Here is a 23,798-nt window from a genome sequence, read left to right as displayed (position 1 = left end):
TTACATATAACAGACACATTTGTAAATATTAAATATATATAAATAAAAATGAATACACATTCACTTCTTTTCTTTTACAACCAGTCAAACACAGAAGGAGGTCAGAGGCAGGCCACAAAAACTATCAGAACCACCTGTCTTAGGAGGAAGGGCTGAGAGTTGGGTCTGTTCAGACTGGAGAAAAGAAAGCTCAGAGCAGTGAATTTAAGTACTCACTGCAGCCTTTATATTTCAAACTTTTTGGTGGAACCTGAAGTGATAGGACAGGGGTCATAGTTTTAAAGTAAAACATGGTAGATTCAAAGCAAATATAAGAAAAATTAATTATTATAATGAGGGCGATTAAACAGTGGAAGAGGTTGGCCAGAAAAGTGGTGGATGCCCCATCCTTGGAAACATTCATGGTCATATTGGACTGGGCTCTGAGCAACAAGATCTCCTTGAAGATAACCATGCTTACTGTAGGGATGCTAGACTAGATGACTTTAATAGGGCCTTTCTATCCTAGACTGTTCTATTATTTAGCAACAGTGTCCACAGAAACACCACCAAAATACCAGTCAGTGCAATACAGGGAAAAGGCTGAAACACCCTCTGGTAAAATAGGAAGAAAGAGGAGTGCCCACTTCCTCAAGTCATGATGTGGAGAAACAGTATGTACTGCCTAATCTTCATGAAGAGCTATAGAGAATATTAAATTGAAATGTTAAACAAGAACAAAAATTCAGTAGAGGGTAAAGTCAAATTTGAAAGAGCAGTATGATGGAAACGTATAGCCCCTGAAGAGAGAAAACTTCAGAACAAAATGACACATTCACAATTCCAATTACTCCATACTGATGTGATGTACACTGGCAAAGCTATCTTCATAAGTACAACTCTGCCAACACTTGGAAGCTCAGTTTCCCATTTTTTTACTTAAAGAACATTCTAATCAGAGTTCTGAATGTTAAGTTCAGAACTTAAACTCCTCATTGTGGTACACAATAATAACAACAACAAAATCCCTCAGAAGCAACTTTACAGGAAGATCTAAACTCTCCTAAGCTCACAGGTTGACTGGCTGAGTTTAGTTAAGGCACTGCCAGCTGCAGCAGCCTCTTGTGCGTATTTTGGCACAAGACATTTAAAACAAAAGCGTAAGACAGAGATAAGTGAAAACCTAGCCTGTTTTAAGAAACACCTATACAGAATGAAATGAACCTGGGAAGTTTTAGCTCTAGACCTTTCTAGTTAAAAACTGTCTATTAGATAAGATAGAACAAAATAGGATGAGATCAGTAAGGTGCTAACTATTGTTAAAACCACCAAATACAGTATTTGGTTAGAACATGACCTAACACAAAAAAACTGGGTAAAACTGGATTTTTTAAACAAATTTTTAATATACTATTTTTAATTTATACAAAATAGTCCTAGCAAGTAAAAAAAATAGACAAACACTAAAACAGCAAGATGTCTGAAGTTAGTAAGAAGTGGTAACATGGTAAAATTTGCAATCAAGAAGTGTGCAATAGAAAAACCCCATTATACTAGGGAAAATCAGAGAAAGAAGGGTGAATTACCTCAGTCTTTTCAGAAAGGGGACAATCATAGCTGCAGGAAGCAATTGAAAAATAAAAATGTACTTACCATCATAATCTCTACAGCGTTTCTTTGGCAGCGGAGGTCGTCCATAGGAGTTGTGGTCCAGCTGCTCTTCATGGAACTCTGACCAACTTTCAGTAGTGTTATTTCCATGATGAGCAGGAGCAATAACAGTAATAGTACTGCTCAGTGTAGGGACAGGGTAGTGGCCAGACGAAATATTTGTCACAGAAGAAACTGGAGTATAATTGTTCTCTAATGGATCTGTTCTATCCATGTCATATTTTGGCTTTCCTAAATCCCTTTCTGTAACAAAAATATAAAAATAAACATTATACTGGATCATTGCTTATCCACCTTTTTACCAGAAGCAGCCATTACCCTCTAAATATCTTTACTCCACATCAACTCAATATATATGCACAATAATTGAAATGTTTTACAGGTTGCCCTAAGTGCCTGTGGAGTCTCCACCCTTGGAGTTATTTATAACCCAGCTGGTCCTAAGCAACCTGCTCTAGTTTATTTGTTTTGATAAAGGGTGTTAGACTACACCACCTCCAGAGGTCTTCATTAACCTCAACTATTCCATTATTCTATGTTTTGAAGGTTTAACCAGAAAAATAATAATCTGTGAAGTACATAGTCAGGCCCTGGGCTATTTTAATAACATATATCCACAGAAGAGCAGATACCCTATTTAACTTCAGGCAGAGTACATCTTCTTTAGTAAAGCATGTACTGTAAGAACTTCAGATGGAAAGTTTTTTTGAATAGAGGGAAGCAATAGCAAGAAAAGGGCAACCATGGCTTAAAAATATTATAAAAGTTACAAATCTTTAATGTTTCAAGACAATGCTATTGTTGTATCTTCATTTTGTTGATCTTCATTTTCTATTGCACTCAAATGCATGTATTTATTCCATGCAAAGCTTTGGCTTAATAGGTGAAATAATAATGCTTGACAGGTGTGGAACACTCCTGGGCAGATACCGTAAGTAAAATGACCTTTTATTCTGAATACATACAAACGATTCTCTCTGTTTTCTACTATTACCACCAAATAAAATGTAAGTGTCCCAATTAAGACAGACTAGTTATGTCATGACATAGGTTAATAGACTTCACTCCACATTAAAGGAACATTATGAAATATCTTAAAGATGCCTCATCAGTGTGGGTAAAACAGGCTTTTCTTCATGTTCTGAGAAAAAGAAAGAAAGCTTTCACTGTAAAATATTGTCCATAAGGTACTGTCATTTCAGTTTGTGCAAATAATCCTTAAATTAAGATTTAATCATGTTGTAATCTTTTAGTTAAACTGCTGTATGTTATTTAATTTGCTTGTTAATAAGTTGTCTGGAAAATATTTACTCTCATATTTTCAGAAATATGCATTCCTAGTTTTAAGGCTGGGTTACTAAGGCCTGTTTTACAGAAAGAAAAGTAATACACAGGAGAGTTCTACCAGACTGTTTTTTACCCATACATTGTCTAAGACAGGACAAACATATAAAATTACTTTCACTGCTCTTTTCCAATTTACCATTAAAAAGTATTGAGGGGAAAAAGCACTCTTTTCAGCTGAAAAAGCAATCCTCTTTTCAAAGAAGTTTAATTCCGCAAACTACAGTACTAAAGCTTTAAGTCCTACAGATAGATGCACAAATGCAAATATTTATTGTAAGGATTTCAGCCCTTCACCTATGACACTAAAGAGGGGGCAAGACCAAAAGAACTGAGCTGTACTGTTCTGCTTGACAAGTCATTTACTGTCAAACAGGCAATTTCTCTGCCAGTTCCACCTTTATTAAATACAGTATTAATTTCTGTATCCCCCTAAACCAGATTCTGAGTTTCCTAAAACTTAATGAAATGGAAATAACTATTTTTCTGTCTCTCTTGCAACAATGCTTAAAAGTGGCTGGCATAGGCACCTCAATACAAAGATATTAAAGAAGAACAGAGGGTAAGAGAAGAAAACTGGCACTGAGAACACAATCACAGAAGCCTCATTTCCCCAGAAAACAAAGATAAATTTGAACAAAGGAACAAGAACAATAGCTGAAATTCTAGTACATTTAGAACACAGTTTTCACGTAAAATTTCTAAATTTTGTAGAAAACATTCACCGTATTTTAGAGACCAACTGTTGGTACCTCTGCTTCGTGTTCTGCTCCGGCTTCTGCTCCGGTCTCGATCACGGTCCCTCAACCTCTCTTTGCTCCAGCTCCTACTTCGACTCCTGCTGTAGCTCCGACTCCTCCCTCTCCGTCTGTTGTATCGATCCCTATAGGAATCTCTTCTGGGAGGATTTCGGTCATAATCCCTCTTCCGAGAACGTTCATCTTTTTTCCTTTCATCACGGCTTCTAAACATGCAATATTAGAGGTTAATTACAAGAATTATTAAACCATAATTTGAAATCTTAACTACTTAAAACTTAAAGAAATGTCAGTGGAAAACTAGAGAAGAGCTACAAATTGTACGCAGCTTAAGGCTACTTCTTTCTTCTCAGAAGGATTTTAAAATTAATTTTGCTTATTCCTTTTATTTTTACCATACCTAAGATTTTAAAAGATATATAAATTTCTGTCTCTGACCGATACTACGTATTTCCCAAGTGGGAAACACTAAGACTTATTGAAGGGAATACTTCTAAATCAAAATTCAAACTCAGCATCAAGCAAAATAACTATTGCAATATAAACCACAAATCTAACAGCAGAATTACTCCTAAAACTCTACGGATAATAGGTCTGCACAACTCAAGAGATGGGTTACACTTACACACACCACTTAACTACATATGCGTAAAAGCAATAGAAGCCTTCATTTTAGGCTTACTAAATGACAACACAGAAACAAAGTATTTAATTCACTAAAAAATCCAAATCCATCTGATTACTGATATAATACAAGGGGTTAAACAAAATTTTTTACCTGGTGTCTCTGTAGCGAGAACTTGACTGAGGAGGGCTGTGATTTAATCTTCTAGAGAACTTTTTCTCTCGCTCTTCCTCTTTAACTATCTGAATTCAAAGCATATATAAAGTAGATCAAAACATGAGTGCACTAAAAATGCAGACTTCTGAATAACCAAATAAAACCAAAAACTCTGAACACTGAGCAATTAGCAGTAACACTGAAATTAAATATTTTAGTCTCTAACATAGTAAGAGAAAATTCATAAAATGTTTATTTATCTCTAGGAATATTCAAAGCCCTGTTTGAGAGAAAATAAAATAATCTTTGTAGTGCTGCACTGAAAATATAGTACTTTTACTGTAGGTAGAAAAAAACCATATTAAGGCTTTGGGAGGATTTGAGAAGGCATGGATATTCAACAACCAACACCAAAGTCTTTTTTACATCTGCAGGTTATTTAGTTCAGTTCACACTTAAAACACCTTCATGCAAGCAAACTTGGGCTGCTACTAAAAAGCACAAACTTACTCTTCTGGCTCAATCAACAACATAAACACTTGTGACAAAAGGATGTTATCTGTACCAAGTGGCTGAAGGAATGAGAATTTCAATTTAGAATGGCAGCCTGGATTTATGGAGAATTAAAGTGCAGCACAACTGCAACAGAAATCTTGACCAGAGAACTAATGCAGGTTGTACTGCAGCTCCTACACTACTAAATAATCTCATTTACCTTTGCCTCGGCAAAACCACCTTGGTTTACGTTTGAAACACCCACTTGTGTTAGAAAAACTGTGCAGCAGTGCTCAACATGCCAAGCACAAATCTTATTTATTTTAATGCTGTTGTATAGTTATTAATAATATTATTAATAAATATAAACTATTATTGCTATAGACTATAATAAATTGCCAATAACTATTACTAATAAACACTATGACGTTGGACACCTAAGCAAATTACATGAATGACGAAAAATATGTACATGTAAATTAAAATCAATTCCCACCTCTTCCTTTTTTGTCTCTTTTTCTTGGTGCTGAAAAAATTCTACTTTCAGGCTTCCTGATGATGGCTGTTCTGGTGGAGGTAGGTAGCTTTTTGTATTCACAGCATCAAATAGTTTTTCCACAAATATCTGAGTTTCTGAAAGTAAAGAGTGTACAAATATCCATTATACAAAACCATGGTTAACATTTACTTTAAATAAATAGTAAATAACTCAAATAAACCCAGACAAGCAACCAAAACCTGCATTCAGCAAAACAACAAAGAGTATTTTCTTTAAATACTGTGTTCCTAATTTATATTTTCAAAGGACATTTATAGAGTAAAAAGACATGTCAATAATGAGCAATGTTTCACAAAATTTTTCAATTCTTGAATTATTTAATGTCTCTTAATAAAGCATCTGGAAAAAATATTTCCGTCATATACACACAGAGGTTCAATACTTGCCCAGGGAAGTTGTGGATGCCCCAGCCCTGGAAGCATTCAAGACCAGGTTAGACAAGGCCCTGATGAACCCTGTCTAGTGCAAGATGTCCCTGCCCAGGATAGAGAGCTGGAACTACAGGACTTTTACAGTCCCTTTCAACCCAAACCATTCTATCGTTCTGTGCCTCTGCAAGTACTAACAAAACATATACCTAATATATGCGTGCTAACCTATACACCTGGGCCTTTTAAAATTATGTTATGAAAATTGAATTACATTCTACAAAGTAACAAAGCTAATAAAGAGATCAAAGACCGATTCTATGGTAAATGACTGCTTGAATAAATTGAACAAGACAGAATTTTCACTCAATCTTAATTGTTATGACAAAGTCCATACCTTTCTGAAGAAATACATCCAGCTGATCAACACACAATGCCTTCAGCTCCTTTTCACTTTTATCCTTCTTTACCAAAGCCAGAACATATTTAGCTAGGGCAGATGGATCTGCATCACATCTGCAAATAGATCAGTTAGGAAAAAAAAGCAATTTAATTACAGAAATTAATGTCTGAAACTAGTATGACCAATACATATATGGGGCATAATAATTTCCTACCAAAGCAATTGAAAAATACTCGGGTATATTTTTCAAAATAGAGTCCATATAGATAACATTTCTAAGTATTATTTTCCTTTTCAAGAGAACAATTGCCTAGAATATTTCCGAACAACGCTGCCCAGAGAACATCAGAGCTAACTACAACAAACTGTTTTATAAGAAACAGCCTCAATTGACTGGTTTGTATTAAAAACAAACGCAATGAATACTTCCCTAACTCCTCAAAGGTGGAATCAGTAATTCTGAATGTAACACTGAGTAACTGTTATCTGGGAAAAGTCAGTCTAGCCAATTACAAATTAATACAGTGATACAGTAGAAGTGATCTATGCTACAGAAAAAAATCAGACTCTCAAGTATTCTCTTAAATACACTATTGAACATTCTTATTACTACTTACATATGAACACCATGGAAACAGAAACTGATTTTTTCACTTTCAAATTTAGTTTCAAAAGCCTAAATTCATATATTGTAACAGAGACTTCTGTAAGAGATACACTGAAAATGGAGGGAAATTTAGGGGATCGTTATCCATTTGGCATCTGAATTCAGAATTCAACCTACAATTAAATACAGAGCACCTTAGTGTAGAAATTGATGGTCTTATGCACATTAACAAGGAGCTTAGAATGAAGAAAGCCATGTATCCACATTCAGTAGAACATAATTTAATATAAGTGGCATCTTTTTTTTCCCTACAGTGTTTCATAAACAGGAATCTACAATGAACTTGGTGGTGGCATTGTAAAGCCTGCCAAATCAAGTGAGAGTACTGCATAAAACCATTCATGTTTCAAAAAGAGTAACTAATGAAATAGTGAGACACTTTCTTAAACAACTTAATCTCCTTATTTACCATATACCAAAGGAACACTTCAGGCCCCACAAAACACCACAAGATTGAATGGATGCATACCAATCATGTGATAAAGACAACCTATTTGGGTGGTCATCAAAGTTGGTAATGTTTTAAAGAATAACATGAAGAAAATATTGCATTAGTGCATCCTAACTGTACATTCTGTCTAGCAAAAAATGACCAATAAGAAAAATAAATCCATGGTCAGGGAGTTGCACCAAATATGAACACTACACAAATACTGCCCTAGCATAGAGGTCTAATAGTCATAATAAAGGAATAAGAAGTTTGAAATCCCTTCTACAATGAGTAAGATACAAATATTGAAGCTTAATTATTAATCTAAATGTTGATAATTGAATTTACATTATTTTGGACATTGGGCAAAAGAACCTAATTCCCTAAACAAACACATCACAACACCTAATTGCTCTCACCAGAGAAACTTATCTCCTGCACAGCAAGCAACATCCCTTATGCAAACATATCTGCTGAGCAAAGGAAGCCTATCTGTCAGCATCACTCATGGAGAGGCTGGGCCCAGCACAGAGAGCCCTGAAGTTAAAGGTCAGAGCTTCAAACATAACCCAGCATCCTTTAAAAAGCAGGCAATACTAGAATTTCATGCTGAAAAAGCAACTTGGGCTGCTAGTACATGTACCACTGTATTCCATGTTAGTCTGCATTATTTATGGATACAGGAAACAGGAGTTCATAATCATTGAAAAAGGACCCACGGACACTAAATTAACAAAATGAGAATATATACTGCTAATGAAAAACCAGACTGCACAGTGACTTAAAATTCTTCAGAAATGTTTCACATCTAGTTTGCCCCATTCAGGTCTAGCAATTCTTTTTCCAGAAGAAACTGTAAGTCCAAACACCAAGTCAGTGTACAACTTGACACAACCTCATACAGTGAGAGCAGTAGGACTCTTTAATGCTGAAAGCACTTGAGCACATCAGCCAAGCAGATTCTCTAAAAGCCCACTGTGGAACAGTATTCATCACAGGCTGTATTGAGCGTTTTCACACAGCCTTCAGCAGGCTCAAAGACCAGCATTTTATAATCTCTCAAACATTGAATTGAAAAGTTATTAGCTTTTTTTACTGTTTCTTCATGCAACCTCAAAGGCACTTCAGATTTTCAATACTTTCCCAGTTTCAAGTTGAATTGTGTAATGGAAAATTAATGTGCTGTTTTCATCATGACAGGTGGGGAGCAGACAATTTTCACATGGTTATCCTCAAAAGTTTTCCCTTTTTAATTTCAGTTTCCATAAATTTGGTTCTCATTCGATAATACAGTCAGCTGTCGTTCCAAATCTGCTACAACTTATTTAAATGACATGTGGACTCAAAATTTGGGGGGGTGGGGGGGGGTGGGGGGGGGGGTGGGGGGGTAGGGAGGAGAAAAAGGAGGGGAAAAAAGCCCCAAGGCAGTCTAGAAGGTAAAAACTTAGTGCTCTTAACTACTACAATGTGTTTTAATTCTCCAGCTCCTACAGCACTGACTATACAACCTCATATTCAGTTTAAAGCAATTCCCCTTTCAGGAGCAGGATACAAACCAGAAAATCTTCTCTGGAAAGCCATCTAGACTGTAACAAAATCAACAAACCATAAACTATCCCCCCCCAAAAAAAATACCAAAAAACCCACAAAACCACACAAAACCAATAAACAAAACCTCAAAACCCAAACAAACAGATGATGTTTAAAAATAATAAACAGTTAACGCTTTCATTCTCCCTGCCATGATGACTTCAGAAGTCTTAGCAATCCTGTCCACCCAAGGACTTGAAGTCATCCACCCAACTCCAAGATATGCTTATGAAAATATTCTCAATGAAAATGTACTATAATTTGCAAAACACAGGATCACCACTCATGCACGTTTCAACATTTGTCACCCTGTAAGGCCACATATGAACAATGCAAAATAATCATACTGAATTCTACCATTATTATCATTCAGTGTGTACAGGGGAATTTCTACAACAATAAGAATTTACATGCTTTCAATTTTGGCTACTTAACAAATATTATTTTTAAAAAAATACTGACAGGCAAATTATTTCAAATTAACGCTAATCAAGCAATAATGAATACAGTGAGTTTTGTGGCAGAGATGAAGATGCTTTTTTAAATCAACACTAGGATTTTATGGGCTTTCTCATAATTTCTTAAAATTAAACTGCAAATGATCTCTACACAGATAGAGGCTGACATCCTTTTTTAGCTACTGACTTGAAACACAAGTCCCTTCTATATCTGTTCTTCAAAGATTGAAAAAACCCACAATTGATCTGTTTTTTCCATGCTAAGGTGAAGACTGTTTCTGCAGATAGTATCTTAAATAAATCTAACAAGTCTATAATATGATCTCTTATGGCTTTTCAAACTCTTATAAAATGCTTTTTTTAAGATTATGCTAAAATTAAATTGCTAGCAACCTCAAGTGGTGGAATAGAGGACTAACTGGTCTCAAAAAATTAAAGTTTACAAAACTGTGAATAAAGGAAGTCTGCCTGAAAATTTCTTCATAGCTATCAAGAGTTCTAGACATAATCTTTAATAATTTTGTTTGGGGGGAGAGTTTTTAAAAAGCAAATCCTTTCTACTTTTTCACTCAAACGTAATTCTGAAATGTTCTGTGTAAATTCTCCATCTACTAGTTTAGTCAAAATCTGCTGGTTTGGATTATGGGGCCTTGAGTTTTTCTGATAAAGAAGATCTTATGTTCTCTAGTTTAACAGTATTTTCTTAGAGAATAGCAGCCTTTGTGTGCGAATAATACGCAATATGCTTGCTCTGTCTCTATTGTGCATACATGGATTTTTCACTGATTTTGAGCTAGATTTGTCAGTTTTTCTAAACCTCTTTGTCTTGCATTTTACGCTTTTATAATCTACTTTGTTTTGTTAACAAGTAATGTGAGAATAAAGCAAACAGTAAAGGCATCCATGCTGATGGTAGCAAATATACAGTGTAGCACAAGGATTTATCATACTACATATGCATCCTGCTATATTCTTGCAGATTGAAAGATAATAGAGAAAGATCTTTAACTAGCATCTCAAAAAATGAGAATACCACCAACACATTTCAAATACTCTAACTTGCTCTAAAAATAAACAAAAAGTTTATATTTTGATTCTACTGCTCAATGAATTATATATATTTTCAATTATTAAATACAGGTTTGAAACCTTAGCTAAACTCAAATATACTGTGGTACATCAGTCCTTACCATAAATACAATTTGTGCATTACAAGTGTGACAGAATTTTATACATAACTTCATTATGATAACACCTGGCTACTAGAAAAATGGTCACATTCATCAAGGCATGTTGAAAAACATTTCTCAACTCTGATTTCCCTATCTTCATCCCCTCAACATCTTGTAGGCATGTGCTGCAAGCACTAATACACACCTGTAATCACAAATTTCTCCTCCTGTTTTCATTTTTGTGTTTTCTCTAACAAACAAACCAACAATAGCTGGCATAAGTAATCTAAATTAATTTCCACCGCTGCAAGTACATCCCAGTGTGTGCTACCACTAAACACCATACCATGTTTTCTTACACCCAAGTTCTGAATATATACCATATATTCAGAAATATATATATATCATTGTTCCTAGCAATGGTATGTTTTTAAAAATGTTTTTACCTCTAGTAATACTCTTTTGCAGTCTGTACTCTCGAAGTCAGAAAATACATAGTACCTATTTTTCTCTCTTAAACAAGGGAGATTGCTCATATAATCCTGCTTTAATAAACAGTATTGAATATACAGGCATCAATGGAAGAATTCTCTTGCTAGATCTCTACCTGTTTTTACGAGAATTATACGGATACCTCCAATTGCTATGCAACAGATAGAAGCTTCAAAAAGGAAAGCAATTCCCTAATATACTGCTCAGTCACAGAAGGAACAGTTCAATAAAGTCATAGGAAAGTTCAAAACCTCATGTTTCTGACCTCATGTTGTTTTGCAGTCATTATTTGAAATTACTATTTCAAATAAAGATAAACCAGAAAAGCTGAAACTATCAGGGTAAATTTAAGTCTTAATTTTTTTTGCTGTAAATAATATTTGAAAAAGGAAAAGTAATCTGGCTGAGCCACCTCTCAGTACAGTATTTTCTTCTTATTTGAATACTCTGCAATTTATTAAACACTTTTTAACATGTCTGTTTGCAATACTCACATTTTTGTAATATAAAATATGCTCTGAGAACCCACTTTGACTTTTTTAATCACCAGGCAACTGCAGAGTTTAGCCTTAACTGAGAAATGCAGTATAGGTGGAATAGATATTAAAGGTGTTTACAAGAACACATTAGTCGTGTAGCTGTATGTTCAAAAGTCATTATTAACACAGCTTACACTGTACGCACACACTACTTTTTTAAGATGCAAAGGAACTACAAGGGGATTTTCTTCTTCAGTTTTAAAATTAATGTACAAACCAAAATGATGCTGCAAATCCTGAAACTAGTTCCTTGACAAATTTGAACTACCACAACACACTGAAACCTCAGAAGCATGTCTGTAGTCCTCCAGGCAGCAAATGGTGTTGCTGTAAAGGAAATAACATGTAGGTGCATGCTATTTGTTGTGCTCTGATCCTGAGAGTTAATAACCTAAATTTCAGAGTCTAGTTTTGTTGCCTGAAGACCGACTGCTAAAATACTGCTCAGCTCTTGACATTAAGCAAGGTGGACATGGCTGTATTTGAAGGCTTAGAGAAATGCTTTCTACTTGAAGAGCTGAGTGGTTGCAGAAAGATGTGCACAGCATACTGGGCAGCCTAATTCAGGCAGTTGCACCACTCTGTTGTTACTTAAGAAAAAAAAAATCTATAAAAAGCTATGGTGTAAACTTACTTCAGTAAGTAAAATGAATGACAAACTCATTCAGCAAGATCCAACTTTTATCTTGAGACACTATCGTGGCTGAGAAGGACCACTCTTATGTTACTCACTTTAATTAACTCTCTAACAGTACTTAAAGCAATAGAAACACATTGAGGAACGCTGCAGCCTCCAAAGCTGCTATTCAAGCTAATGATGCCATTAAATCAGTTCTAAATTATTCTGATACCCAGATCTGACATGTTCATACAGCTGCAACCAGTAATTGGCAGCCTAGAATACCATCCCTAGATTCAAGACAGCTCTCATGAGGAAGAACAGCTGTCAGCTTGCTGGCTCTCCAACACCCATTCAATGCAGAAAGCAAAACTCATCATAGTGTCTCTGTGACTTGCAGTGTAGTCAAAGGGGTTTCACTTCACTGCTGATATTCACTGTAACAACCAAAAAGGTTTCCTGTAACAGGAGTAATTTTCTTATTTTCATTTTCTGCTTTCAACTATACCTAATAATAACAATCTTTTAATAATAACATAATACTTTTACACAGAAGCTTAGCAGTAAGTAAGATAGGAACCTTGATTTCTCAAATACAGTAGCTCTCTGTGAGTCAGGTGAACACACTATCAAGTTTCATAGCAGGTGTATAAAATAACTAGTGTTAAACATTACATACCAGTGACATGCATTTGTGCTTTATTTATCCTAGTTACAAATAGCTTCACACAAGGTGTTAACAAAGTAAGTGAAATGAAGAGAAATGCTCATTGCTTCTGAACTTCTTAGGAAGTTTCATGGAAATTTCATGGTGGCCCAATGAGTGTTATTTGATAGGATGATGTGCCACATGAAATGAAAAAGGTTTTTCATTTTAACTTATTTCTGCTTTCAATGTCCTGGCTTATTAGCATATTGCTTACACCACTGTTAAACTGTTTTTATTCGCAACCTTTCAGTAGTACCAGTCAGTACCAGTAACCTGTAAAGCCAAAAAAAAAAGGGCTAAAAAGCTTGACAAACTTGACAAACAAAAAGAATAGTGATATCATAACACCAGAGGACACAGGTCACTTGCCAAAAAACATTCCAACGATAAATATACTCAAAATATTTTTTTAAACAATTTTCATTTTATTCCATCTGATGCAAGCTGTTACAATGCCACATTCACTTACAGAATTCACCAATGCAAAATACTTTTCCATTTCAATGAGGTATGCCTAAATACTGCACAAATGCTGTGGTAGGCATTTCATCTTTTTTTCAAGTTTGATTTGGTACAGGAATAAACCTTCACAAAAATGTAAATACAGTGACATGGAAAAAAAAAATAGGTATGGGAGCCTTAATCAAATTGAAAGTAGAATTCAGCAGGCCACAAATATTTCAATTTAATTTATTTTACACAAAGTAATTAAAACCAAGGAAACTTTCCAGTGTAGAGAATTAGGGCAAGGGGGAGAACATTACAATGTCTTAAAAGCGAAATTGTGAGTGTAGCATTAGTACAAAAAGCTATTTTTTTCACAAGTAGAGATGCAAACAAATTTAAAAAAAATTACAGAAATCCCTACTTGGAACTTCACCAAGCCAGATATCAGGATATTCCAGCATGGACTATATACGCAGTTTATGGAGTATCAGGAATGGGCTTGCAGGAAAGAAACCCATCACAATTGACAGGCCCAGTGAGTGCCTCACTAGTACAGAAATCAGAAGTGACAGGCAGAAGGTTATATTCCAAGTTTAACATTTTCCAACACTTGACAGAAACCATGCCACGAACAAGAAAGTGTGTAACACCAGCAACTCAGTTCATTGCTGTCCGCAAGCAAGGAGGATGACTGGTAACAAAATGCCTTCTTTGCAGGGCTGACTGGAGTTGAAGATACAAGATCATTCTAGTCAAACACACAGTAGCCACAGCACAAAAAGCCTCTTGCCACTTTATTTGTATTGGTATTACATTTTCATGGCTCTATCTGCAATGATTCTGTGTGTATATTTAGCAATTCTGCACGAAGAGTTATTTCCAAAACAAGCCTCTTCTTGAGCTGTAGAAAGCTCCTACAGACCTGTTACCCCTCAAATGGAGCCCGACTGTGCAAATGCTCTATCTAGCATGGCAGCATTTGCAGTTTCTGCCTCACTGCAACAAGACAAAACTCACATAAGGCCTTTTTGTACGGATGATCACCAAGGCTTTGCCAAAGGCATTAGAGTAGCCCAAAACAAACAAACAAACCCAACAACCTACCACTAACAAAATTCCAAATCTTAAATCCTCCACCATCTCTCCCCTTCAAACATTCTTGTCTATGAACAGTGTTTCCCAGAGACTCCATTGGAAAACAGTGCAACAACTAAATCTTGTCCAGTCCATATAATATGTAACACACTTGTTTCATTATATTAAGAAGTCAGCATTTTTAGAACTGTTTAAAGATAAAATGAGACAATTTTTGTGGCTATTGCTATATTAATTCTGAAACATTATGTTTTAGAAGTATATGCATTATGGCCTTCAGAACAAGCTACACATCCTGATTAAAAAATGTTAGCTCCTTGAAAAAGGCAACTTGGAAAGTGCAGCATGTTCTAACTACTCAGCTCCAGGTAACTAGCACATAAATACAAATCTAGACATGTTTTTATAAAATTTATTTATGTTTCTTCTTAAATGCACTTCTCCCCCTAAAACCACCAAGACACCACCTCCAAAATTACCTAATACAGTGGTGTCTTTCTTAGTGTACTTAGGAGGTTAAGCCACGTATCTTGCAGCTAAAGGTTTCTGAAAGAGCCGCAAGACAACACTTGGCACTTTTGTTTCATTAACAGGAAAAGACAAGTCAAAAATCATTTTTGGGTACAGCAAAACCTTCAGAGGATCAGCAGTTAGCACCTCACTGCACCAGTAGAGCACCAGTTACTTCTTCAGAAGCAGCTGCACACTGAAATTTTCATGCAGCCAGAAGCTACGGCTGAAGTCACACACTTCAGATAGCTGACACCAAAAGCACCTCCAGTATGTGACTGCTACGAAAGGACAATACAACTCCACCAATTCTAACATCTACTCAACAATGTGGTTACACAGGACACTGCAGAAACTGAATAACTGCCGGTTTGTTTCCTCCAAAGCTAAAAATGCAGAGAACTCATCATCCTCCAGACCAGCATCTTCCTAGCTCTCCACAGTTTTCCAAAACAACAACCACATTTGATCTGCTCACACACCATATTTAACCTAACAGATACATGCTGGTCTCTTTAGTGGAAAAAGGCAGAAAATTGCACTGATCACAAAAGCTGAAAATCTCAATTTCACCCTTTAATGGCTGACTATTGCTAAGAAAGCTCATGGTTTAATATTCAAACAAAGAAACGTGGAACAACCCGAGTCTGTTCCAAGACCCTTAACCAGCACACTCTAAAATACTGTCATCAAACTCCTGATTGCCATTAACAAAATATTCATACAAGTACCCAGAAACTAATAGTGAGCATTATGCAGCAGAGGACTAGGGAAATCTATTACCCCAGAACACAACATATTGCATTATAATGACCCAAGATAAAAAGTAATTCACCTCCTCCAAACTACAGTTTTACAAGATTATGCCCTTTTTTCCCTGAAAATAAAATTCTTAAATGTCAAACCTCTTTTCTAACAAAGTCACTCAGTGTAATTTGTTGCAGGTCTAATTCAAAGACCACTGAAAGTAAATTCATAGTTCATATCTATTTCAATGTAGTCTGGATGAGACCCTATGCAATAAAAGGAGAGCCACCACCCCCCCCACTACCTCAAAAAAAACAAAAAAACAAAACAAAACAAAAAAAAAGCCTCAAACAAATAAAAGAACAACCCAGGTGGAGGTCTCCTAAAAATGTCTCAGCATTTTATAATTTTTTCAATTTATTTTGGCATAAGCCCTACAAACTCTATCTGTACCTACAAATACTTAACTAATGGCTATGGAAGCAATAATGCAAATTTTGCTTCCCCATCCGAACTCGTCAAGAGATAAATGTACAGTGAGCAAACACCTCAGCGCAAAAGTTAACACCAGGCTGAATTCAGAAGTTCTAGTTCATTTAACTCAAATCCAACTCCAGCAAATTTAATTCAGACATGTCAAAATAGTAGTTCAGAATGACAAAAAGAGTACATGCCTTCACCTGTAGACCCCTTACTTCCAGAAGATAAACCTTTAAAACTAAATTCACACTCTAGTTCCACTAAAATATCATTCAGAGAAGGAAGACGCACTTGCAGAAGAGCCCCACTTTACTCACGCGGATGCTGTCCTCGGAGGGCACACACGTATTCACAAACAGGCAAATTATTCTCTGGGGCTCCTACTCCCAAGTCCTCTACTGATGCAATTTTTATTTGGGGGAAGGGAAACCAGAAGGCATCAAATACCCAAAATAACCAAGAATGATGTGCAACGAGTCTGTAGCAAATGCTACTGGGAAGATCCCAGGATGCCTTAAGACGTCCCAGTGCACCGGGGTCTCTCGGAGAAGGTCCCTGCACAGGGCGGCGGGCCGTGCTCCCTAACGCGGCCTCTCCGGGGGCACCGCGAGCCGCGCACGCACACACAGCGTCTCCCGCTCTCCCTGGGCTACAAAGGGAAGAGGTAAGCGGTCGCTAGGGGGGGGAAGCTGCATCCTCCGGAGGAAAATGGTCCTACCTCCCGGCCGAGGACGGCGACGGGAGAGCGGGAGAGCGCAAGAACGGCGCAGCCCCTCACACACGGCGGCCGGGAAAGGAGGGTGGGAGCCGAGAGGGCATCTCCCGGGATGCCCTCCCGGGACTCGGCGGCACCGCGCTTCCCGCCCCTGCGGATCCCCATCTTCTACAAGGGGAAGGTTTATTTCTAGTAGCGAGAGGGCGAGGAGGGGTCACGGTTACTCACATGGGCTCCAAGGTTTTGCTGAGCCAGGATTTCAGCGCCTCGAAGTTTTCTATGATCATTTTAACCACCATCCAGAGCGGCCCGGGCCCCCCGCCTCCCCGCCAGCAGCAGAAGCCCCGGCGGCGGGGTCCGCGCCGCCCGCCGGCCGGCCGGCCGGCGCCCCGGCTCCCGCCGCGCCTCCCCGCACTCTCCGCCGCCTCCCGGCTCGGCCGAGGCCGCCCGGCAGGGGCCGGAGGCCCAGCGACACGGAGGGGGCGGAACCAGCCGAGCAGCGGCTGCTTCCCGCGGGCCCCGCTCTCGCCGCTCCTCTGCCGGGGAGCGCGTCCGGGCGCTGCGCGGGTGTCCCCCGCCGGAGGGCGGCGCAGCCGAGCGCGGCGGAGATGAGATGAGATGCGGTGCGGTGCGGTGCGGGACCGGCGGCCCCCCCGCCGCCCTGAGCCGCAGCGCCCGACACAGCGAGCGCCCGAGCGAGCGGGTAAGATGGCGGCGCCCCGCTGTCGCGAGAGCGCAGAGTCTCGCGAGGCCGGGCGGGCGCGGGGGCTGCCGGGAGGCGGGGCGGGCGCGGCGCGGGGCTGGGGCCCGGACCCTTCAGAGCCCGCGGGTCCTGTGCCGCGGTGGCCGGACGGAGCGGTGCTCCAGGGCGAAGGAAATACCATTGTGTGTTCCCGACTGGTGTTTGAGATGCGCGTGTACTTGTTTGGTTTCTTAGAAACGCTGTTTCCCTACCTAACACGATCACAGAACGGGTGAGGTTGGAAGGGACCACATTGTGTCGCCTGGCCCAGCCCCCCTGCTCTGGCAGGGTCATCCTAGAGCGCACGGAACAGGGTTTCTTCCAGATCGTTCTTGAAACTCCTTTAAGGAACGTAACCTCTCTGGACTTTCTGTTCTTGAGCACAGTCACCTGCACAGTCAAGAAGTTCTTCCTCAGATTAAGGTGCAACTTCCTGTGCATCAGTTTCTGCCCGTTGCCTCTTGTCCTATTGCTCATCACCACTGCAGAACCTGGCTTCGTTCTCTTGGCACTTTTCCTTCAGATAATCATTGATGAGACCCCTCTCAGTTGTCTCATCTTGAGATTAAACAGGCCCAGCTCTCTCAGCCTTTTTTTGTAAGAGAAATGCTCCAGCCCCTTAATCCACAGCACCTGGACCTGCTCCAGGAGCTCCATGTCTCTGACTGGGGAGCCCAGAACTGGACTCAGCACTTCAGATGTGGCCTCACCAGGCCTGAGCAGAATCATCTCCCACAACCTACTGGCAGTGATGTACCCAAGGATACCATTGGCCTTCTTTGCCACCAGGGCACACTGCTGGCTCATGGAGAACTTGTCCATCAGGAACCCCAGGTCTTCCTGAGCACAGCCGCTTTCCAGCAGATCACCATCAATCTGTACTGGTACTCGGGATCATTCCTTGTAATAAACCCACAGCTGGACACAGTTGTCTCCTGCCCAGCAGAGAGCAGTTCCCCAGTCCCAGGCAGCCAGGAGTTGCTGCAATAAAGAACCGTACCCTGGACAAGCAGGAAGGGAGGCACAGCCGGTAGTCCTTCAGCTCCCCACACGCAAACTCCCATAAATGATTGCAACAGGAAAAGGGAAAACACCCAAATATATATATATATATATATAATTTTTTTTAAGGCTTTCTTTTTTTTTTTTTAAAGAAGAGGTAGGAGCAAAAAAAAGTGTTTGAAAACATGGGAGCTGGCAGCAGAGGAAGACACGGGGAGTCCCACCTCCTCAGGGTGCACCTGGTGAGAGCCCAGCCCACACCACTGCTCGGACACCCCATGGACAGCGGTGGTGGGAGCACGTAGGATGGCCCCCTGCACACCTGTGCCCACCAGGGTGGCACCTTCCCGTGGAAAGTTATGTGCTGCTTTCTCTGGTACCTGGAGTTAACCGAGCACTGAAAGAAAATGCTCCCGCTCGATGTCCCTCAGTCAGATTGAGCTGCACTTTTCAAAGATCTGCATCCCGCCTGAGCTCCCATGCCAGGCGTTCTGCACAGGCAGCGCACAACGGCAAGTGTTTCATGGAAATCATTCACTCTGCCTTTCTTGGGGTGACGCCTGAGCTGCCTGCCTGGTGCTCTCAGAGAGAGAAGAACTTCAGTAATTCACTCTCGCCAAGACAGCTAAATGAGAGCTGGAGGAGGCTAAGGCTGCCTGCACACAATTATTTGTGACTTGATTATCATCCTTGGAAGTTTGTTGAAGACTGGAGAGTGTGGCAAACCAACCAAATAAGCTGCCAGCATAGTTAGTGCTCTGGTGAGGACTTCCCAATTATAAGATACACTTCAGTCTCCCTGCATAGTAAAGAATGAACCTCACATCCTGTCAGTAGACAGGAAATTGCCAGAGACTGAAATTTTCTGGAGACTGTTCTATAAACATGTAAAAAGTCCTCGACTGACAGTCACTGACTTGTAGGTTTGCTCCCCATGAACTTGTAAAAAAGATCACTAACCTTGGGATTCTGATGGGCCTCTGAAGGGACAGGCACACAGAAATTAGACATTGTGATAAAAATCTTAATTTGGTTTTGGAACTGTCCCCTCAATCCTTTGCAAAAGCCAGTGTCTAGTGAAAATAATTTAGACAAGCACTGCATTCAAGTTGCATTCACTGCAACTACCTTTGATCCTTGGGTATACAACAGCTATCAAAAAACCACAGCCTCTAAGGCATCCCTACATAAATCTATGGATGTAATCACGGTAGCAACTTTCCTTTTTTTTAGATGCTTCACTTTCTAAACTGCTTTTTCAGCCATTTGGGCACACAATGCTGTAAGTAAATGAAATTAATGATCACAAAAAGGTTTTCACAAATACATTTTATGCACTGGATAAGACTTGTCTGCATGTGGCAGTTTTTGAACATTTCTGTGTTTATAAAAGTGTGATGTTGTCACAATTCTGTGATAATATTCAGAGTAACTGAAATAAATAAATAAATAAATGCTGCTGACATTCCCAATTCTAGAGTTTGTGACTTGAAATCTTAAAAGCCTTATAAATATTTACATCCCACATCTTCAGAAGTGACTGCAATGTTTTGTAGCTTCTTTTGGGAAATATTCATTTAATCTCACAGCTGGAATTACAGGAGTACAAAATAAAATTATTTATTAGATCTGAGGAAATAATTTCCTTTGAAATATAGTGTCTTCTATATAATAAGGTGGTTTCTATTTAAGATGTAATACCTTTAGGTTCTTAATAGCAGTTTTTAAAACAAACACAAAAAAGGAATAGTTTTTATTTAACTCAAACTTCATTCACATATAAAATCAGTACATTAACTAAAACAAAAATCATAAAGATCATGTTTCATTTAAGGCAACATAAGTATCTGTACAAAGGGTCAAAGTAATAATTAACTACTACAGTGTCATAATTCTGTAAGACAAATAAGTTTTTATTTCTTATGTAGCTGTTCAATAGAAAATTCACAAACTGTTTAAGCAAAAAAAAAAAAAAAAAAAAATCACCTGAATTTCATCCCTACCTGTAAAAAGAAGCTCTGAATGAGGATAACAAGGAAAAAGGAACAGGCTGAACAGCTATCCTTAGTTTCAACAATTTAACACTTTCATTTAAGAAATAAGTTTCAGCTGATACATGATAGTGATATTCCTTATCATGTATATGACCTATGGATACCAAACATTTATTAGGAACTAAGTAACTAAATAATAATTTCAAAAATTTGAAAATTGATATATATATTCTGTGGATTAATGTTGCATTTTAACATCAATAAACCTTACATATAAATAAACTGTCGTGAAAATAAAGTAATACAAGTCTAATTCTCTTAATTCATGCATCATAGACTCCTAGCAGCCCTTTTGGCTTATGAAAATTTTGTTAAGTTTTTCAGATGCTTTCATGTGTAATAACTCCCAAAGTTCATAGGCTTGGTGTGCACTTAGTTTGCAGTAATCTTATCTAACGCAATGTAGTGACCTTTGATGTCTAAAAACAATGGGTTATGTTTATTCTCATTTTTATTGGATCACCTGCTAACGTGAGAGCCAAATTTGGCCAGTGAAGTTGAGATCGATCCTTCCTGACATTTCTTGAGATTTCATTTTCACTGACTCCTCTCCAAAGTCATTGAACTTGTGCTCATAAGCAATCTCTGTCAGTGTGTAAAGCTGCAATTTTTAAGTGTTAAATTTTTTTTTTGAAAGCTGATATTTTCTTAACTATTCATAGATGTCTTTTAAACTCAGATTTGTCCCATTTTGTTTAAATAAAAAAGTAGCTGTAGAAGAAAATAACTTTTAGGCACATCATCCATCTTTTTGCCAAACCTTCTTCTGTATTTGTTTGGCTATGGTTTGGTTGTTTTGGTTTGGCTTGGGTTTTTTTCTTTATTAGTTGAGATTAATTTTCTTTTGAAGACAAGCCAGTTGGGTCTATGTCATTAAAAATTCCTCTATCTATGCTTCTAACACTTCACCTTTATATTTAGGAAAATGCAATTGCATTTGCAATTGTATTTAAACATTTATCTCTGACTGGAGGTTTTCTTTTAGTGTTAAAAGTGATTCTGGTTTTGCATAGCAGGTGTAACATGCCAGACTTCAGGCTCCTAGTGTCTGTTTTCTCCCAGGAAAAGCTTTTCTGTGAGAAAGCAGGGGTTCCTGTTTTTTCCCAGGAGAAGCATTTCAGCATTATAGACCTGAGGTATATCAGACCTGAGATAAAGGGTTCCTTGTCCCTGAAATTTATCACAACCCCTAGCATCAACACACAGGCTAAAAAGTAGGGCTGCTGAAACTGGATGGCACCAAAATGGGTTGATGGAACTAAACCATTTTGTATGTTGTTCAGATTTTTAGTTTGTACTGTCCTTGAGTTTTGGGGCTTGCCACTGGTTGCTATCTAGATATGTATCTGTACATGCACTACTCTCTGTAAAAGGATCAAATGATATTCCTCCTGATGCTCCTTGTCTATGCTCCTTGTCTATGGTGAGTTTCATTTCAGGAGGCATCAATATGAATTTTGAGAATCAAGTCACAGAATTGATCCAGACCTGAAGACTCCCCACTTCCATCCTTCACAAACAGAAAATGATTCTTCGCTCTTGAGCATCTGAAATCTGAGGCCCTTTTGCCTTTCCCTATGAATACACCTACTTGTGCTTCCACAAGTATAACAAAGCAGGTCAGCTTTGTAATACTTTTACTTGATTGTGGTCCAAAAAGATCAATGTTTATAGGAATGTTTAGTCCTTTGCTTTTTTACTATTGACTCCTGCATAGTGAATTTAACCAAATGGAGGCATTGCTACTTAAAAAGTAGAAGTAGAACTTCTCTGTAGAAGTTCTCAGAGCAGATGGTCTGTAAGAAGAGAATGTCTTCCTCTAACCTTTAAACCAAAATTTTAATTATTAAATAAGCTCCAGACATTAGACAACTTCCTTGTCCATAGTCTTTCTATACAACAGCCCTAAACTTTGGGATTATTTATCTCTCCTGCTTTCTCTTGCTGCAGGAAGCAGATACATGACATAGCTGGAGAGAAGGGATCTACATGGCCCTGCTGAGCAGGGGAGGACTCCAGAGGTGCCTTCCAACCTAAACCACCCTACAATTTTATGAAAGGCTTTTTACAAAATGTCCCAAAGCCACAAGTGTTTGAAGTATTCATAGCTGGTGCATGTAGCATTTAGCTACATGAAATTGCAAGTTGTAGAATAGAGCATTGCTTTTTTGAACTGACCTAACAGTTGTTTGACGGGTCTTCTTGAAAGCCAAGGTTGCAGTAAATTGCTACTGTCAGAAGTCAAACCTACAAATGTTGTGGTTTTAATTATTGTTTAAATACAGAGACCATAAGTGGGATATTTAGCTGATATCCCAGAAGTGGGATATTTAGTTAATACATCACACTTCTGAAGTCACATTATGCTAAGTGTGTATTGTATATCTCTAAATGGTCTTGTGTTTTGAAACATAGGAAGTGTTGGTTTTGTTGTCATGATGCTGGTGTTTAGAGCTTCATTATTTGTACTAATGCAGAGATAACTTGCTGTGGACTTGCTCATTAACTTGTACCAGCACAGAGGCATGATTGCTCCACTTTGTCAATGGCAGCAAAATTAACCTTAGCCCCTGCTTGTGCCTATGGGAAGGTTGACGGAAAAGGGGCTTGGGTGTAATTAATACTGCCTTCATTTTCTTCCCAAGTTGCAGAGTAGCAGGAAAGGAAAGACATAGCTCATAACTCTGCCCCTATGACACCAACCAGCAGAACTTCTTCCAGAAATCCTGTTAATGGAGTCTCAAGCTACTGTGTCATTCTGGCTTGCACGAGCCACACCTGAACTTATGCCTGCATGTGGGGTAAGAGGCTGCCCACATTCCCCAGTTCCCTCGGGCAAACTGCTGTGAAGGAAGGGTTGAGACTGAAGGCAACTGTGACGCTGCTGATGGTGCTGCGGTCTCAGCTGTCATGTCATGAAGAATATATGCTGTGTCTGGGATTTACTGCTAGGGAAGAGATGCTGCCTCCCT

At 38.7% G+C, this 23,798-nt stretch overlaps 1 protein-coding gene across 5 annotated transcripts in view; it reads right to left on the bottom strand.

Annotated features, from left to right (window-relative positions):
* The window catches only part of RBM26 (RNA binding motif protein 26), a 50,106-nt gene extending 32,701 nt beyond the window's left edge, over positions 1-17,405 (bottom strand). For 3 of the 5 annotated variants that reach the window (XM_021529384.3, XM_021529388.3, XM_021529386.3), the window contains exons 1-6: positions 17,257-17,405; positions 6,353-6,471; positions 5,525-5,661; positions 4,531-4,619; positions 3,720-3,958; positions 1,633-1,893 (exon numbers count right to left, since the gene is read on the bottom strand). In XM_021529384.3, coding sequence (XP_021385059.2) covers positions 1,633-1,893; positions 3,720-3,958; positions 4,531-4,619; positions 5,525-5,661; positions 6,353-6,471; positions 17,257-17,327 — 916 coding nt within the window. In that variant the 5' untranslated portion in view covers positions 17,328-17,405. The remainder of the gene's footprint in view (positions 1-1,632; positions 1,894-3,719; positions 3,959-4,530; positions 4,620-5,524; positions 5,662-6,352; positions 6,472-17,256) is intronic. The other 2 variants (XM_021529385.3, XM_021529387.3) reach the window with 1 other exon arrangement.
* Positions 17,406-23,798: the final 6,393 nt, after the last annotated feature.

The sequence above is a fragment of the Lonchura striata genome, chromosome 2, assembly GCF_046129695.1.
Source record: "Lonchura striata isolate bLonStr1 chromosome 2, bLonStr1.mat, whole genome shotgun sequence".
NCBI classification, from domain to species: domain Eukaryota; kingdom Metazoa; phylum Chordata; class Aves; order Passeriformes; family Estrildidae; genus Lonchura; species Lonchura striata.
Note: the sequence above shows the minus strand (reverse complement) of the source record. Positions and strands in the feature narration are given on the sequence as shown.